Genomic DNA, 20,041 nt, shown 5'->3' with positions numbered 1-20,041 from the left:
AATGCATTTACTTTTTACTTGTTTAACTTACTAAATAAAATAAAAAATAAAATATCTTTTAATAATAATAATAAAAAAGTGTGATTTTCCCTCAACCCATGTGAACAAATCATTTCTATATTCTATATTACTATATTCTATTTTATTTATCATTTAAAAATAAATTTCACAGCCAGTCAAGAACACTATCATTCAAAAGTTTAGGGTTAGTATGATTTTTTTTTTTTTTTTTTTAAAGAAATTAATACTTTTATTCAGGAAGGATACATTAAATGGATCAAAAGTGACAGTAAAGACATCCAAAAGATTTATATTTAAATAAAATAATATAATTTGCAGCCAACCAGAACACTATTAATCAAAAGTATGGGGTCAGCGTAATTGTTTTTTTTTTTTTTTAAGAAAGTAATACTTTTATTCAGCAAGGACACATTAAATTGATCAAATGTGACAGTAGAGACTTTTTAAAAGATTTCTATTTTTTTTAAAAATCATATAAAAATCACAGCCAATCAGAAAACTATCATTCCAAAGTTGGGGTTCAGCATTTTTTTTATTTTTATTTTTTAAAGAAATTAATATTTTTATTCAGCAAGAATACATTAAATTGATGAAAAGTGACAGTAAAGACATCCAAAAGATTTATATTAAAAAATAAACAAATTAAATAAAAATTAAAGCCAATCAGAACACTATCATTCAAAAGTTTGGGGTCCGAATAAATATATATATATATATATATATATATATATATATATATATATATATATATATATATATATTTTTTTTTTTTTTTTTTTATTCAGCAAGAATACATTAAATTGATGAAAAGTGACAGTAAAGACATCCAAAAGATTTATATTAGAAAAAAAAAATGTAAATAAAAATCCCAGCCAAACAGTACACTATCGTTCAAAAGTTTGGGGTCAGCATTATTTATTTATTTATTTTAAAGAAATGTTTTTTTTTTTAAAGAAATTAATATTTTTATTCAGAAAGGATGCATTAAATTTATCAAAAGTGACAGTAAAGACATCAGTATATATATATATATATATATATATATATTTAAATACAATAAAATAAAATACTTAAGAAACGTCTAGGTTACGAAGGTAACCCTCGTTCCCTGAAGGAGGGAACGGAGACGTTACATATGGGAACTCGCCTGAGAGACCAATCATCTCTGAGCCTTATTCAAAAGGTCAATGAACATTGGCGAGTGGTATATAAGAGGGCGGCTTGCAACCACTCATTCAGGTTTTCGCTGAGGAGCCGGATCGAGCCGGCGTTTGGCCTTTTGAATAAGGCTCAGAGATGATTGGTCTCTCAGGCGAGTTCCCATATGTAACGTCGTAGTGAAACGACTGAAGGGGAACTTAAGTTTCTAAGCTGAGTTTAAGATATAGTGCTAAAAAAAGTGTACTTACATTTTGTTTTAATTTTTTTAAATTTACTAAACAAAATAAAATACAAAATATATTTTTTTAATAAAAATAAATAAAATCACGTATTGTACAAATCATAATTTATTATTACATTATTATATTTTATTTTAAATGTAATAATTTAATAAAATGTATTTACTTTTTTATATTGAAAATAAAATAATAAATAAAAAAATTAAAAATACAAAAAAATAAAATAAAATAAATTCTACTATGGCAAACCAATCAGATAAAATCAAATAAACACTGAGTGTGATTTGAGGGGTTCTCACGTGAAATAAAATACAAATAAATAAAAAAATAAATACAATAAAATAAAATTAAATGAACAAAAATTTTTTATTAAATATATGTAAAAAAAAAAAACGAATATCTTTAAATAATAAAATGAAATGAAATGTATTTACTTTTAATATTTTTATTAAGCAAGGACACATTAAATTGATTAAATGTGACAGTTAAAACATCCAAAAGATTTCTATTTAAATAAAATAAAATAAAAATTTTATTGTTTTTAATTAAAACTAAAACTATTTAAACATTTATCAAATGGATTTAAAATACTAAACTTAAGTTCCTAAACTGAGTTTAAGATGAAGTACTAAAAACAAAAACTGAAATAAAAAAATAAGGGTAAATAACTGACAAAAGCACATAACAAAATAGCTAAAATTAAAACTAAAATCTATTTCAAAATATTTATACATACTATAAAAATATATAAATAATACTAAAATAACTTTAATTCTATGCAAACCTCAAATCCCCATACTCAGCACAGTATGTAGTGCATACTGCAGAAAACGGAGCAGTATGAATACAGCCTTAATGAATGCAGCCCAGATAGGTATGGAATCCCTGCCTGTATAAGAGGAGGATTTGTGGGGTTGCCAGATTGGATGCTACAGAACACGACACTGTGTGTGTGTGTGTGTGTGTGTGTGTGTGTGTGTGTGTGTGTGTGTGTGTGTCGTCTCTTCTGTACGTCTGCAATGCAGCAGTCTGTACACACACTTTAATTTCCCTCTCTCTCTTTCTCTTCTCATCCAAGTGCTTAAAAGCTCTTGGTTTATCTGCCTCCCGCCGGTCCCCGATAGACTCAGCCGTATCTGCTCCACACACACACACACACACACACAGCAGCATATGGAGGAGGCTTCAGAGATGCCCGCGGGTCTTATTTCATACACACAGCTGGGACAGGAGGATAAACACACTACAGACGCAGTTTCCTAAAGGAGCATCTAACTCTGCGTTCTAACCATGTGTGACACGGCATGTTTCAAGCGTCAATTAATTTTTCAGTACTTACTGAAAGTTAAATCCTAGTGAAAAGACTTTTAATCAGCAAGGATGCATTAAATTGATCAATAGAGACTGTAGAGACATTTATAATGTTACAAAAGATTTCAAATAAATGCTGTTCTTTTAAACTTTGTTTATGAAAGAAGCTGTTAGTATTTCACAGGTGTTGCTGATGTTAATATTTATAATTTATATTTGCATCTCAATTCAAAATCACTGATTTATGTATTTTAATGTGCTAAATTCTTACTGTTATTGAAAATAAAATAATAAATAAAAAAAATTAAAAATAAAAAAAATTAAATAAAATAAATTCTACTATGGCAAACCAATCAGATAAAATCAAATAAACACTGAGTGTGATTTCAGGGGTTCTCACGTGAAATAAAATACAAATAAAAAAAAAATAAATAAATAAATAAAATGAACAAAAATTAAAAAATACAATTAAATGAAAATTAAAATCCTGAGACAGAGAACTAGTCAGATGGAGCCAAATAAACATGGACGTGTGATTTCAGGGGTAATAAAATAAAATAAAATAAAATAAAATAATAAAATAAAATAAAATAAAATAAAATAAAATAAAATAAAATAAAATAAAATAAAATAACAATTCTACGCTGTCAAACCAATCAGATAAAATAAAATAAACACTGAATGTGAGTTCAGGGGTTCTCACGTGAAATAGATTAAAAGTAAATACATACATTTAAATAAATAAAAAAAAATAAAATGAATAAAAATTATAAAATACAATTAAATAAAAAAAAAAATTAAATCCTGAGACAGCGAACCAATCAGATGAAGCCAATTAAACAAAAAAAATTCTAATAAATGCTGTTCTTTTGAATTTTCTATTTATGAAAGAAGCTGTTAGTATTTCACAGGTGATGTTAATATATATATATATATATATATTTATATTTGCATCTCAATTCAAAATCACTGATTTATGTATCTGAATGTCCTAAATTCTCACTATTATTATAGATTTTTATGATTTGATAGACGTTTAGTGTACTAACCCTGTGCGATAAGATCTCGCCGCAGCAGCGGGTACAGAACGGGTTCAACGCCATCCATCTCCTGAATGATCAGAGTCTTGCCGAAGCGCACGGCTAACTCCAACACGGTTATGAAGTTAGCATCCTGAAATGGAGAAGCGGATTGAGAAGCAGATGAAGTGAAATAAACATGGACATGTGCAAATTTTGGGTTCTGACATGACATGACAAAAAAAAAAATTAAATTAAAACATCCTACAATGGCAAACCAATCAGATGAAGTCAAATAAACATGCAGTGTAATTTCAGGGGTCCTCACTTGACATTAAATAAAAATAAATAAATAAATAAAAATGAATTTTAAAAAAATTATAAATTAGATAAATTAAAAAATACAATTAAACTAAAATGTAAATCCTGAGACAGAGAACCAGAAATTTATTAAACATAAATTTGTGCAATTTCAGGGAAAATAAAATAAAATGAAAAAATCCTACGATGGCAAACCAATCAGATGAAGTCAAATAAACATGCAGTGTAATTTCAGGGATCCTTCTATTTAAATAAAAATTTAATTGTTTTTAATTAAAACTAAAACTATTTAAACATTTATCAAATAGATTTAAAAATGAATTTAAAAAAATAATAAATTAAATAAATTAAAAAATACAATTAAACTAAAATGTAAATCCTGAGACAGAGAACCAGAAATTTATTAAACATAATTTTGTGCAATTTCAGGAGAAAAAAATAAATCCTATGATGGCAAACCAATCAGATGAAGTCAAATAAACATGCAGTGTAATTTCAGGGATCCTTCTATTTAAATAAAAATTTAATTGTTTTTAATTAAAACTAAAACTATTTAAACATTTATCAAATAGATTTAAAAATGAATTTAAAAAAATAATAAATTAAATAAATTAAAAAATACAATTAAACTAAAATGTAAATCCTGAGACAGAGAACCAGAAATTTATTAAACATAATTTTGTGCAATTTCAGGAGAAAAAAATAAATCCTATGATGGCAAACCAATCAGATGAAGTCAAATAAACATGCAGTGTAATTTCAGGGGTCCTCACTTGACATTAAAAAAAAAAAAAAAAAAAAAAAAAAAAAATGAATTTAAAAAATAATAAATTAAATAAATGTAAAAATACAATTAAACTAAAATCTAAATACTGAGACAGAAAACCAATCAGATGAAGCCAATTAAACATAAATATGTGAAATTTCAGGGAAAATAAAATAAAATAAAATAAATAAATAAATTAAATAAAATAAAATAAAATAAAATAAAAAATCCTATGATGGCAAACCAATTAGATGAAGTCAAATAAACATGGAGTGTAATTTCAGGGGTTCTCACATGACATGAAATAAAAAAATAAAATAAAAATGAATTTATAATAATAAAATATTAAAATTCACCAATCAGATGAAGCCAGTTAAACATAGATATGTGCAATTTCAGGGGTTATAAAATAAAGTAAAATAAAATAAAATATTACAATGACAAACCAATCACATTAAGTCAAATAAGAGGTTCTTTATAAAATAAAATAATATAAAATAAAATAAAATAAAAATTCTACGCTGGCGAACCAAACAGATAAAATCCAATAAACACTGAGAGTGATTTCAGGGGTTCTCACGTGAAATAAATAAAAAATAAATACATACATTAAAATAAATTAATTAATTAAATTAGATTAATCAGAATTATAAAATACAATTAAATAAAAAAATTTAAATCCTTAAACAGCGAACCAATCAAACATGGACACATTCAATCAAATGAAGTCATAAAAAAGCAGTTCTGTCAAATAAATAAATAAATAAAATACATGAAATCTAAAATAATTTATTTAATATTGTTCATCCAATTTTGTGTATAAATAAAAAAGGTCTTGAAGTGGGGTAGTAGGAGGCTAAAATTAGTTAAAAATGCTTGAAACTGAATTACGTGCACGCTGCATTGCGGCATACAGTATTATGCTTCTGAGCTAGGGAATGGACCCATGTGTATATTATTTACCTGTTGGTTTATGACCTCCAGGCGATGTGCTTTCAGATGAGTTCGCAACCACTCTGTCGCACGAGAGGACGGATCGATCAAAAACGGACAAGAAGCACTCTAGAGAAAAGAAGAGAGGATTATGTATTAATAAATTACAAGTTTATGATAAATCATAAACAGTGACAGTCAAATAAAACCAGATCAGGAATCTGTCAGGAACATGTCTGCATCACATTCAACCCAAACAATGAGAAAGTAGAGGGAAAATGCGTTTAACTGTCTGAAAAATGTCAGAATTCATTAAATCTTAAAATAGACCTAATTTTCTTCATGCAAAACATCATTTGTTATGCGCAGACGTGTTTCTGACAGCTTTCATCAGATTCTATTTCCTGCACGTGTTCCTTCATTTCACTCCTTCTCTTAGCAACATCACAGCGGGTCGCCATAGAAACCAGACTCCTTAAGAACGCTAATTATAAACTTCTCACACACGTCAAAGGGTTCAGTCAGTTCAGATGAGATCATACATCCTAAAAAATCAGATATGTTACACATAAACAAGGGGAAAGGTTTCAGAAACAATGCCTTAGAGAATGCCTTATCTTATAAGACATTCACGCCAACAGTTTTATTTTAAGGCCTGTTCACACAATGAAACTCTGCATGCAATCAAGTCACATTTTTTCCATTGTTCAAGTCAGTTTTTGCTAAGGAAAAAAAATTATTTGATAAAAGGATCAGTCTATAATTTTAAAGGTAGGTTTATTTGAACAGTGGGAGACAGAATAACAACAACAAAAAAATCAGAAAAACGCATTTCCAAAATGTTATAAATTGATTTGCAATTTAATGCGTGAAATTGTCCTTCTGATGTGATGTGGTTGTCCTGTCCCCTTACAAGAAAAACACCCCCAAAGCACAATGGTATCTCCTCCATGTTTGACGGCGGGGATGGTGTTCTTGGGGTCATAGGCAGCATTCCTCCTCCTCCAAACACGGCGAGTTGAGTTGATGCCAAAGAGCTTGATTTTGGTCTCATCTTTCACCCAGTTCTCCTCTGAATCATTCAGATGTTCATTGGGCCTGTACATGTGCTTTCTTGAGCAGGGGGACCTCGCAGGTGCTGCAGGATTTCAGTCCTTGACGGCGTAGTGTGCTACCAATTATTTTCTTGCTGACTATGGTCCCAGCTGCCTTGAGATCATTGACAAGATCCTCCTGTAGTTCTGGGCTGATTCCTCAGCATTCTCATGATCATTCAAACTCCACGAGGTGAAAGCTTGCATGGAGCTCCAGACCGAGGTAGATTTGACAGTTTTGTGTTTTTTTCCATTTTCTTCCATAATCGATCCAACTGTTGTCACCTTCTCATCAAGCTGATTGGCGATGGTCTTGTAGCCCATTCCAGCCTTGTGTAGGTCTACATTCGTGGCCAAAAGTTTTGAGAATGACACAAATATTAGTTTTCACAAAGTTTGCTGCTCAACTGCTTTTAGATCTTTGTTTCAGTTGTTTCTGTGATGTACTGAAATATAATAACAAGCACTTCATACGTTTCAAAGGCTTTTATCGACAATTACATGACATTTATGCAAAGAGTCAGTATTTGCAGTGTTGGCCCTTCTTTTTCAGGACCTCTGCAATTGGACTGGGCATGCTCTCAATCAACTTCTGGGCCAAATCCTGACTGATAGCAACCCATTCTTTCATAATCACTTCTTGGAGTTTGTCAGAATTAGTGGGTTTTTGTTTGTCCACCCGCCTCTTGAGGATTGACCACAAGTTTTAAGATCTGGGAAGTTTCCAGGCCATGGACCCAAAACGTCAACGTTTTGGTCCCTGAGCCACTTAGTTATCACTTTTGCCTTATGGCACGGTGCTCCATCGTGCTGGAAAAGGCATTGTTCTTCACCAAACTGTTGTTGGATTGTTGGAAGAAGTTGCTGTTGGAGGGTGTTTTGGTACCATTCTTCATTAATGGCTGTGTTTTTGGGCAAAATTGTGAGTGAGCCCACTCCCTTGGATGAGAAGCAACCCCACACATGAATGATCTCAGGATGCTTTACTGTTGGCATGACACAGGACTGATGGTAGCGCTCACCTTTTCTTCTCCAGACAAGCCTTTTTCCAGATGCCCCAAACAATCGGAAAGAGGCTTCATCTGAGGATATGACTTTGCCCCAGTCCTCAGCAGTCCATTCGCCATACTTTTTGCAGAAGATCAATCTGTCCCTGATGTTTTTTTTGGAGAGAAGTGGCTTCTTTGCTGCCCTTCTTGACACCAGGCCATCTTCCAAAAGTCTTGGCCTCACTGTGTGTTCAGATGCGCTCACACCTGCCTGCTGCCATTCCTGAGCAAGCTCTGCACTGGTGGCACTCCGATCCCGCAGCTGAATCCTCTTTAGGAGACCATCCTGACGCTTGCTGGACTTTCTTGGACGCCCTGAAGCCTTCTTAACAATGCAGTGGAAAGTTTTTTTCAGGATTAAGTTAATTTTCATGGCAAAGAAGGACTATCACTCTTATATGCAAATTATATATGCAAATTGCTATTATAAAAACTTAAGCAGCAACTTTTCCCATTTCCAATATTTATGTAATTCTCAAAACTTTTGGCCACGACTGTACAATCTTGTCCCTGATATCTTTGGACAGTGAAGAGATTGGAAACTGATTGATTGCTTCTGTGGACAGGTGTCTTTTATGCAGGTAGCAACTGAGATTAGGAGCACTCCCTTTAAGAGAGTTTTTGTTTGTTGTTATTTTGTCTCTCACTGTTCAACTAAACCAACCATTAAAATTACCGATCATTTCTTTGTCAGTGGGCAAACGTACGAAATCAGCAGGGGATCAAATATTCCATAATTATTTTCTTCACTGTATATAAACCCTCAAACTATATCATATGACTTTATTGTAAGTTTCCTGATAATTTTCTCACCCCCATGTCATCCAAGATAGTCATGTCTTTCTTTCTTCGGTCGCAAAGAAATTAAGTTCTTAGAGAAAAAACATTCCAGGATTTTTCTCCATATAGTAGACTTCAATGGTGCTCAACGGATTGAAGGTTAAAAATGCAATTTCAGTGCAGCTTCAAAGGGCTCTAAACAATTCCGAGACGAGGAATAAGGGTCTTATAATGATATTTCATTTAGTAATATTTACACACTTTTGAACCACAAATACTCATCTGCGATGTGTGTGCGTACTCTGTGCAACTGCCCTACATCACTGTTTTAATTTTTGGAAAGGGTGTTTACATACCCTAACTGTGTTGAACCGGAGTGCACAGAGTACGCATGTTCATCACAGAGCTAGATAAGATGAGCATGTGAGGTTAAAAAAATATATATAAATTGTAATTTTTTTTTGAAAATTTTGCTAGATAAGCTGGGATCGTTTACAGCAATTTGAAGCTGCACTGAAACTGCATTTTTAACATTCAATCCATTAAGCACCATTGAAGTCCAAATCCTGGAATGTTTTCCTCAAAAAACTTAATTCTTTGCGGCTGAAGAAAGAAAGACATGAACATCTTGGATGACATGGGGATAAGTAAATTATCAGGACATTTTTATTTTGGAAGTGGAGTGATCATTTAAATATCTCATTGATTTACAGTACATTACAACATCAAAAGCATCAAACTTTCATCACTTTTTGTCAATATAAATATCAGCATCTGCACCAAATCGCATAAAAGCATGATGGACCAAATAAGTGTGACATAGTTTTGACATGGAATTTGTGGCTTTGTTGCATGATTCTTGATGTGAACAGGCCTCTCAGGTTTGGGTTTGGGTGGGTCAAAGCTGAGTTAGAACTTGTTGACAGTATAGTATAGTATAGTATAGTATGGAAAATGAACACTTCTAAGCAAACATCTATGTGTGTAATCTTACCCGTGACCTGATTTCATTATTCTAACGTCAGCATGAGGACAGACACATGAACGAGTGAACGCTGGGCATTATGGGAACACCAATGAACAGAATGGTCCATGTGTGTGTGTGTTACCTGCAGGATGACCAGAGCGTTCTCCATCGACAGGTCGTCAGAGGGCAACCCTTCACTCTTCCAGATCAGCTGCTCACTCTCAGAACACAGGAAGTGACGCAGATCAAACTCTGCCAATCAGAGAACACAGCTGTTAAAGCCTCGGCCAATTAGAAGAAGAGCTAGAAATGTTGTCAAATGCACTCTTTCAAAGTCACATGCTTGTGTTCCAGTTCACTGACAGTAATGTTATTGTCAACTAAAACTAAAATTAAAACTATTACAATAGTCTTTTTGGCAACTGAAATACAGATGAACAGAACAGATGAAGAAATTAAACTTGAACAAAAATTTAAAATTAAGTTTGTTATTGTTAACTAAAACAAAAAATGTAAACTATTATAATGATTAAATAAAATTAAAACTTAAAAAAAAAAGATTCTAACTGAAATAAAATAAGTTTAAGTTTTATAGTGCTAGAATTACTAAAACTGGACTAAAAATTAAGCTACAGTTAAAGTCATCAGTTTACACCCCCTTTCAGAATCTGCAAAATGTTAATGAGTTGACCAAAATAAGAGGGATTTTACAAAATGCATGTTATTTTTTATTTAGTACTGACCTGAATAAGTTATTTCACATAAAATATGATTACATATAGTCCACAAGAAAAAATAATAGTTGAATTCATAAAATTACCCTGTTCAAAAGTTTACATCCCCTTGATTTTTAATACTGTGTTTATACCTGAATGATTCACAGCACTTTTTTTGTTTAGTAATAGATGTTCATGAGTCCCTAGTTTGTCCTAGACAGTTAAACTGCCTGCTGTTCAGAAAAAAATCCTTCAGGTGCGATAAATTCTTTGGTTTTCCAGCATTTTTGTGTATTTAAACAGGGTCATTTTTTTATAAATTCAACTATTATTTTTTCTTGTGGACTGTATGTAAACATCTTTTATGTGAAATATCTTATTCAGGTCAGTAATAAATAAAAAAATAACATACAATTTGTATGATCCCTCTTATTTTGGTAAAATAATTAACTTTTTACAGATTCTGAAACTCAACTGTAAATAAAAATAATAAAAAAATAAATGAAAAATGCATCTGAAAAATAACATTAAAAGCCAATTCAAAATACAATAACTGAAAAAAAATATTTCAAAATATAATACATAATTGATAAATACTATAAATACTGTAATATGAAAAATATCTAAAATATCACTGTTCAATGATTGGTCAAATGGAAGTATGGAAAAGACTTCTGTGCTTGTTAAAGCTGTCATGTGTCATTTTCCGGATGTTCATCTAGTCTGTGCTGTGTCAGTTTAATGTTCAGAGTCACAGTACGCCAGTAATTTGACTTGGTGAAGAGTGAAACTACTGTGACGTTTTCACAGACCTTTGATCTTCTGAACTTCTGACCAATGATGTGAGTTTGGGGGCGGGACTATTGGTTTGACTGACATGTCAAGACATCAAGAATATACAGTATGTGTGTTTGTGTGTTACTTTGTAGTCCTGAGCTGCTCATCCAGTGGTCGAGGCTGCTGCGTCGCTGGTCTTCAGGAGCAGCAGGCAGATACGTGATGAAAGCAGCAGATAGTTGAGCTCTCTTAGGAAGAGTGTCCAGATCCTCACGGATTTCATCCACCTACACACACACACACACACACACACACACACACGTCTAATTAGAAACCTCCCACATACACGACAGACACTCATACTCATTTGGCTGCATGTTTGTTTGTGTGAGTTTTTAGATGTGAAAGCATGGGGCTTAATTACAACAGGAAGCAGATGGAGAGAGATACATATACAACAACAGAAACCAAACACTCTCTCTCTTTCACACACACACACACACACACACAAACACACACACACCTGTGCGGTCCAGCGTGTGTGTTCTCCGTCCAGCTTCTGCAGGAGATTCTCAGCTGCGCTGATGGTCTCTTGTGCTCTGCTCACCTCAGACTCCAGTTTAGCTGCTTCAGTCGTACGACACTGAAACCTGGACGAGACGTCATACACACACACAAAACCAAGTGAGCTGCCTACCAAGACAGCATTTAAGGCATCTAGAACAAGCTCAAAGCGGGAAGACCATTCCAAAAGGCAGTGTCACATGCATCAGTAGTGAAGAATGCAATCCCAAAATGCATCAGGGTTATTACTGTTCACTAAACTATATATAATATGTGACCCTGGACCACAAAACCAGTCTTAAGTCGCTGGGGTATATTTGTAGCAATAGCCAAAAATACATTGTATGGGTCAAAATTATAGATTTTTTTTTATGTCAAAAATCATTAGGAAATTAAGTAGGGGTGCAACGGATCGTAGGTGATCCGTGATCCGTACGGACCGGACTCCACGGTTCGGTACGCATGTGGTTCGCGGATTAACTGTTAAGTTTAACCATCATAGAGTAAAAGTTTATAATTTGCACGTGTTTTGTCTTGCCAATTTAGCCATTCAAACTGTTTAAACCGCTGCAGCAAAAGAGAAGACGCGCGTTGTTTTTTATGTATGTTTGTTATTGTTGTTTTTTACCGCTGCCGCACACAAGCGAGCACGCGCACAGAGAGAGAGAGAGCGAGAGAGAGAGAGAGAGAGAGAGACGCGCGATTTAGACTGCGTGATTCAGATTGATTCCTCTTCAAAACTTCTCTTAACATACATACAAAGTTATTTTTAAATACCCGTTTTTGTATTCTGGTAAACACAGTCGTTTATGTCTTCAGTGAACTGAAACAGCTGAGAAAGATGCGTGCCAGTATTAGATACGTGCATTAGGCCTTAAAGAGACAGCATCCTATAAATACCTGCAGTGAGAAGCACTAGTTATTTTACAATTATTACATTTCTGCACCTGAATACTAGTGTTATTGATTTTATTAGTAACTTTGTTGTATTCATCTACACTTGTCATTTGTGTAATTGTTTTTGTTTTGTTACTGACTTTATTAGTTCAGCTAGTAGTTTTTGCTATGGATTAGAAGTACTTAAAGCATTCAGAAATTATTAAAAAACAAACTTTTTTTTTTTGTTTTGTTTGTTTTTGCTGATCCGAAAAATGATCCGATCCGTGACTCAAAATCCGTGATGTGATCCGAACCGTGAGCTTTGTGGTCCGTTGCACCACTAAAATTAAGTAAAGATCATGTTACATTAAGATTTTTTGTAAAATTCCCACTGTAAACCTATCAAAATGTAATTTTTGATTAGTAATATGCATTGTTAAGAACTTAATTTGGACAACTTTAAAGGTGATTTTCTCAGTATTTTGATTTTTTTGCACCCTTATATTCCAGATTTTCAAATAGATGTATCTCGGCCAAATATTGTCCTATCCTAACAAACTATACATCAATAGAAAGCTTATTTATTTTATTTATCAGTTTTGTAAAATTTAACCTTATGACTGTTTTTGTGGTCCAGGGTCACATATATATAAAATAAAACTGAATTAAACTTATTTTATTTAAAATCTTATTTAGTGGATGGGGTAAAATTTCTAATTTTCCTTTGATTTATGTCAAATAACTAATAAAATGTAGCTTTTGAACAGTAAGATTTTTTTTTTGTTTTTTTAAAGAAGTCTCTTCTGCTCACCAAGCCTGCATTTATTTGATCCAAAGTACAGCAAAAACTGTACAAATTTTAAAACTTTTTTAAAACTAATTAAAATTACTGTTTTCTATTTGAATATATTTTAAAATGGAATTTATTCCTGTGATTTCAAAGCTGAATTTTTAGCATCATTACTCCAGTCACATAATGCTTCAGAAATCATTCTAATATTCTGATTTGCTGCTCAAAAAACATTATTATTATGTTGAAAACAGCTGAGTATAATTTTTTCAGGTTTCTTTGACAGTTCAGAAGAACAGCATTTATCTGAAATAGAAATATTTTGTAACCTATAAATGTCTTTATCATCACTTTTATTGATTTAAAGCACCCTTTTTATAAAAAAGCATTAATTTCTATATTTTCTCCCCAAAAAATTATACTGACTCCAAGCTTTTGAATGGTATAGAGTAAATGTAATGTTACAAAAGCTTTTTATTTCAAAGAAACACTGATATTTAGATCTTTCTATTCATCAAAGAGTCCTGAAAAATGTACTCAATTGTTTTGAATATTGATAATAATAATAATACTAATAATAAATGTTACTTGAACAGTAAATCAGCATATTGGAATGATTTCTGAAGGATCATGTGACACTGAAGACTGAAAATTCAGCTTTGATCACAGAAATTACATTTTAAAATATATTCAAATAGAAAACAGTTGTTTTAAATAGTAAAAATATTTCAGAATTGTACTGTTTTGGATCAAATAAACGCAGGCTTGGTGAGCAGAAAAAAACTTCTTTAAAAAACATTAAAAATCTTACTGTTAAAAACCTGACTCACTGTTTATTTAAAAAAAAGATTTTAAAAAAAATCACAATCTTAAACAAAAAAAATAAAAGCAAAAAGAAAATAAATATAAAAATAAAATCTAATTTAAAATATGTACTTGCAGCACCTTCAGTGAAAATATTCCACCAAAATGAATTCTAGAAAGCTAGTTTGAATAAAAGTAAACTTATTAAATTAAATAAAACAATAAGACACAGCTAAATAAAATAGATTAAAACTAAACAAATTGATTAAAACAAGAAACAATGTAATTAAAATAATAAAACACAAAATATGATTTAATCATGACCAAAATGATTGAATTCTACACTAAATGTTTCACATATTAAAATAATGTGTTTTTAGTTTAACAAAGCTAATATCAAACTATCAGAATCAATGACGAGTCTTACTTCTCTTTCAGCTCCAGAACTTTCTCTCCCACAGAGTTGAGCTCTTTTTCCAGCCTGTTCTTGCGGTTCTCCGTCTTCCGCAGGTTTCTGGAATAAAAGCAGAGACGTTGTGTGAGAGAGAACTCTCTGTAACAGTCCAGATGTGCACAGATGTTTGCTGAAGTGTGTACTGACTCCATCAGTCCGGCGTGCTCCGTCTCCAGCGGCTGGATCTTCTCCAGAACGTGTGAGTACTGGACGTTGGCCTTCACCCATGCGGCCAGAGGAGCGGCGGCTGCACTCGCACGCTTGGCATTCTGCAACACAATCATGTTAGATGACTAGCTATGGTAAAGTTCACAAAGCAGAAAGCTGTCTATGCTGTTAGGTTTGACTGCTGTTTGGATTCAACTTTCAGAACTTGCACAAACATTATTTATTTGGCTTGAGAAAACCAACTGAAATGCTTTTTAAACTGACTCTTCTTCTTCTGAGACTAAACCGTTGATTGTAACTCGTCCTAGAGCTTTAACTCTGCTAACCATGTTAGAAACACGCTAGCAACATGCTAATCATGGTAGAAACACGCCAGTAACATGCTAATCATCCAAGAAACATGTTAGCAATGTGGTAACATGCTAATTATGCTAACAACATGCTATTAACATGCTAATCATGTTAACAACATGTAAGCAACATAATCATTACAGCAACATGCTAGTAACTTGCTAATCATGCTAACAACATGCTATTAACATGCTAATCATGTTAACAACATGTAAGCAACATAATCATTACAGCAACACGCTAGTAACTTGCTAATCATGTTAACAATATGCTATTAACATGCTAATCATGCTAAAAACATGCTATTAACATGCTAATCATGTTAAAACATGTAAGCAACATAATCATTACAGCAACATGCTATTAACTTGCTAATCATGCTAACAATATGCTATTAACATGCTAATCATGCTAAAAACATGCTTTTAACATGCTAATCATGTTAAAACATGTAAGCAACATAATCATTACAGCAACATGCTAGTAACTTGCTAATCATGCTAACAACATGCTATTAACATGCTAATCATGTTAACAACATGTAAGCAACATAATCATTACAGCAACATGCTAGTAACTTGCTAATCATGCTAACAACATGCTATTAACATGCTAATCATGTTAACAACATGTAAGCAACATAATCATTACAGCAACATGCTAGTAACTTGCTAATCATGCTAACAACATGCTATTAACATGCTAATCATGTTAACAACATGTAAGCAACATAATCATTACAGCAACATGCTAGTAACTTGCTAACCATGCTAACAACATGCTATTAACATGCTAATCATGTTAACAACATGTAAGCAACATAATCATTACAGCAACATGCTAGTAACTTGCTAACCATGCTAACAACATGCTATTAACATGCTAATCATGTTAACAACATGTAAGCAACATAATCATTACAGCAACATGCTAGTAACTTGCTAATCATGCTAACAACATGCTATTAACATGCTAATCATGTTAACAACATGTAAGCAACATAATCATTACAGCAACATGCTAGTAACTTGCTAATCATGCTAACAACATGCTATTAACATGCTAATCATGTTAACAACATGTAAGCAACATAATCATTACAGCAACATGCTAGTAACTTGCTAACCATGCTAACAACATGCTAATCATTTTAACAACATAATCATTACAGCAACATGCTAGTAACTTGCTAATCATGTCCAAAAAACTTGCTAACAACATGCTAATCATGTTAACAACACTAGTAACATGGTAATCATGTTGGAAACATGCTAGCAACATGCTAGTAATGTTAGCAACATGGTACAAGCTGGTTAATCATGATAGAAACATGTTAACATGCTAATCATGCTAGAAACAGGCTAGCAACATGCTAGTAACTTGTTAATAATGTTAACAACATGCTAGTAACTTGCAAATAATGTTAGCATCATGGTAGAAGCTTGTTAATCATGATAGAAACATGCTAATCATGCTAGAAAAATGCTAGTAACAAGCTAATCATGATAGTAACACATTAGTAACATGCTAATCATGTTGGAAACATGCTAGTAACTTGTTAGAAATATGCTAACAACAATTGCTAATACTGTTAAAACATGCTAGAAGCTTGTTAATCATGATAAAAACACGCTAACAACATGTTAATCATGATAGAAACATGTTAGTAATGTGCTAATCATGGCAACAAAAAGGCTAGTGACTGGCTAATCATGTTAGCGACATGTTCGTAACATGTTAATCATGTTGGAAACATGCTAGTAACTTGCAAACATGCTAATCACATCATAAACATGCTATAACGTTTATATGCTAATCATGTTAGAAACATGCTAGCAACATGCTACTAACTAGCTAATCATGTTAACAACATGCTAGAAGCTTGTTAATCATGATAGAATCATGCCAATCCTGCTAGAAAAATGCTAGTAATGTGCTAATAATGCTAGCAACATGCTAGTAACATGCTAATCATGTTAGAAACATGCTAGTAACTTGCAAACATGCTAATCACACCATAAACATGCTATAACGTTTATATGTTAATCGTGTTAGAAACATGCTAGCAACATGCTATTAACTAGCTAATCATGTTAACATGCTAGAAGCTTGTTAATCATGACAGAATCATGATAGAATCATGCCAATCATGCTAGAAAAATGCTATTAATGTGCTAATAATGCTAGCAACATGCTAGTAACATGCTAACCATGTCAGAAACATGCTAGCAACATGCTAGTAACTTGCTAATAATGCTAGCAACATGCTGCTAACTTGCTAATCATGCTATCAACATGCTATCTATCTACAGACCGTATTGCCTTCAAAACATCAAGCTTTAAGATTTAAAACTACTTTAAACTTACATCTATTTCTACTATGTCAAATTGTCAAATTTTAAAATGTTTAAAATCTTTATGGTCAGGCTTTCTCAAGCCAACTTCCAAGTGTGTTTAATCTAAAAGTTTTATTTTGAAGTGAATCTCATGAAGTAAAAGTTTGCACAATCTCCTGTGAGGGCTAGGTTTAGGTGTAGGGTAGGGTTAGGGCGATAGAAAGTACGGTTTGTACAGTATAAAAACCATTACGCCTATGGAATGTCCCCATAAAACATGTAAACCAGTGTGTGTGTGTGTGTGTGTGTGTGTGTGTGTGTGTGTGTGTGTGTTTCTGACCTTGGGGTCAAACGATGCCTTGTTTCTGTGCAGCAGCTCCTCGACGCTCTGTCGTATTTCGTGAGTGATGCTGCGTGCGTCAAACGTGACGATGTCTTCCCTCACTCCTCGCTTGGCTAAGAAACTGCCGTTTATAAACACTCCATTAGCTCTTCAATTATTCACCTAATTTAATGTTTTTAACCGAAAGCAAATGACCTAACGTCTCCACACGCCTATTTGCAATGGAAATGCGCTAAATTAAAAGCATTAATTAGTCCAGAATGAGATTGGATTCATTTAGCCTGAAGAGTGTGAAGGTGTAATAAACAGTATGACAGTTTAATTTCCCGGGAAGAGATAAACACTATAAATAAAGGCAGAATTCATTGGGTTACGGCTGTTAAAGGCTAATATAAAGCATGAATGATGACAGAGCGGCTGTCTCTCTCACCTCTTCATGCTGACCCAGGACGTGTCAAATATTCCCATGAGCCTCAGCACCCCCTCCAGGATGTCTCTGATGACGTCGGGCGGCATGCGCAGCGAGCGGATCTCAGACAGCGACTCCGATTTAATGTTCCCCACCGCCTGCTTTGCCTCTTCCACCAACGGCTGAGTACATATACACACACAACACACACACACAAATGTTTTATGTGACTTTTGGAGCATTTAAAAAACATCAGAGATAAAATGAAAGCCTGTTTATTAACTGAAAAAAAAAAACTGAATCTAAAATACTATCCCATGACTTTAAAACTAAAATACAATCAAATGGACTACAAATTAATTTTAATTTTAGATAAACAGTATGTTGTAAGATATTAAAATTGTATAAACTTTAAATATTAAGTGATGACTAGACAGCCCTAATAAATGCAAAAGATGTAAGTTATATCAATTAATGCATTAACTTTTAAATACTACTACTAAAATGAAAGCTAAATATCAAGAAGAAAAAAATCTAATTAACAGTGATGCAGTCAACACTAATGAAAACACAAGTACTGAAAAAATATATAATAAAATAGAAGAATGTAATTTAATTTTAAATATTTTTAAATATAAAAACAGTACAAAAAAGCTATAATAATCCTGGATAAGCACAGGTCTATGCGATCAGATTCAGATGGAAATATATTCTTTTTTATTTATAAATGTATTATTGTTATTATTATTATTATTATTATTATTATTATTATTATTATTAAATATCACTACATTTGAAATATCACATTATTAAATATTCAAAATATATATTATTTTGATATTTTAAATATATATAAAATATGAAACTGGATAGGAAACATGGACAGATGATAAGGTGTTATTTTATTATTGATATGCCAATACAGTTTTTGTTCCTATTTTAAATTTGATTTTTTACTTTTTTTTATTACATTTGTATTTGTTTATATATATAGTTTATTTAGTTTATAATTAATTACATTTAATTAATTTAAATGTAATAAAAATAAATAAACTATTAAAACAATACACGCAAAAACACAATAAATTATATTGTTTTTAGTAAATTTATTATTTGCTGTTTTTTAATTTATTTTTAAAACATTTATTTTTAGTATTAATTTCAATTCAGTTTTAGTTTTTGTAAAGTTGTGTGTTTTGACATTTATCTTAGTTTTATATCTATATTGTTTTATTAATTTTTATTTATTAGCGTCAGTTTATTTAGTTTTAGTTATTTTAGCAATTCAAGTTATATTTTTGTTATTTATCAGTTACATTTATACCATGATGCGACACAAACAAGATAATGAGCCTAATTAAATTAGATTAATTTAAATGTAATAAAATTAATAAACATTTTGAGCTAAATTGAATTTTCACTTAAATTTGAAAGTTTTAGTAATTTTGTTTTATTTAGTTTTAGTTATTTTAGTATTTTTGTTTACATTTGTTCTGTGACAAGACACAAACAAAATAATGAGCTTAAATTAAATTAAATTAAATTAATAAAATAAAAAAAGTTTGAGCTAAATTAAATTACTTTTTTTTTACATTCACTTAAATTTTAGGTTAATTGTTAGTAATTTTGTTGTTTTTTTAATATATATATATCTTGTTTTATTAATTTTTATTTATTAGTTTCAGTTTATTTACATGCAGTTATTTTAGTACTTCATTTTCATTTTATTATTTTCATTTACATTTAATTGTTTTAATTACCCAGAATTTTTTGGTTTTAGTTTTAGTTA

General features: G+C 31.6%; 1 protein-coding gene across 1 annotated transcript in view; it reads right to left on the bottom strand.

Moving 5' to 3' along the window:
• The window catches only part of LOC141285246 (cytoplasmic dynein 2 heavy chain 1-like), a 144,620-nt gene that overhangs the window by 74,138 nt on the left and 50,441 nt on the right, over window positions 1-20,041 (bottom strand). Inside the window, exons 41-50 of the mRNA XM_073818284.1 lie at window positions 18,274-18,434; window positions 17,841-17,964; window positions 14,793-14,914; window positions 14,619-14,705; window positions 11,678-11,804; window positions 11,300-11,441; window positions 9,804-9,913; window positions 9,689-9,709; window positions 5,802-5,900; window positions 3,782-3,905 (exon numbers count right to left, since the gene is read on the bottom strand). Coding sequence (XP_073674385.1) covers window positions 3,782-3,905; window positions 5,802-5,900; window positions 9,689-9,709; window positions 9,804-9,913; window positions 11,300-11,441; window positions 11,678-11,804; window positions 14,619-14,705; window positions 14,793-14,914; window positions 17,841-17,964; window positions 18,274-18,434 — 1,117 coding nt within the window. The remainder of the gene's footprint in view (window positions 1-3,781; window positions 3,906-5,801; window positions 5,901-9,688; window positions 9,710-9,803; window positions 9,914-11,299; window positions 11,442-11,677; window positions 11,805-14,618; window positions 14,706-14,792; window positions 14,915-17,840; window positions 17,965-18,273; window positions 18,435-20,041) is intronic.

Source organism: Garra rufa, chromosome 14 (assembly GCF_049309525.1).
Source record: "Garra rufa chromosome 14, GarRuf1.0, whole genome shotgun sequence".
Lineage (NCBI taxonomy): Eukaryota > Metazoa > Chordata > Actinopteri > Cypriniformes > Cyprinidae > Garra > Garra rufa.
This window is presented reverse-complemented; position numbering and strand designations above follow the sequence as displayed.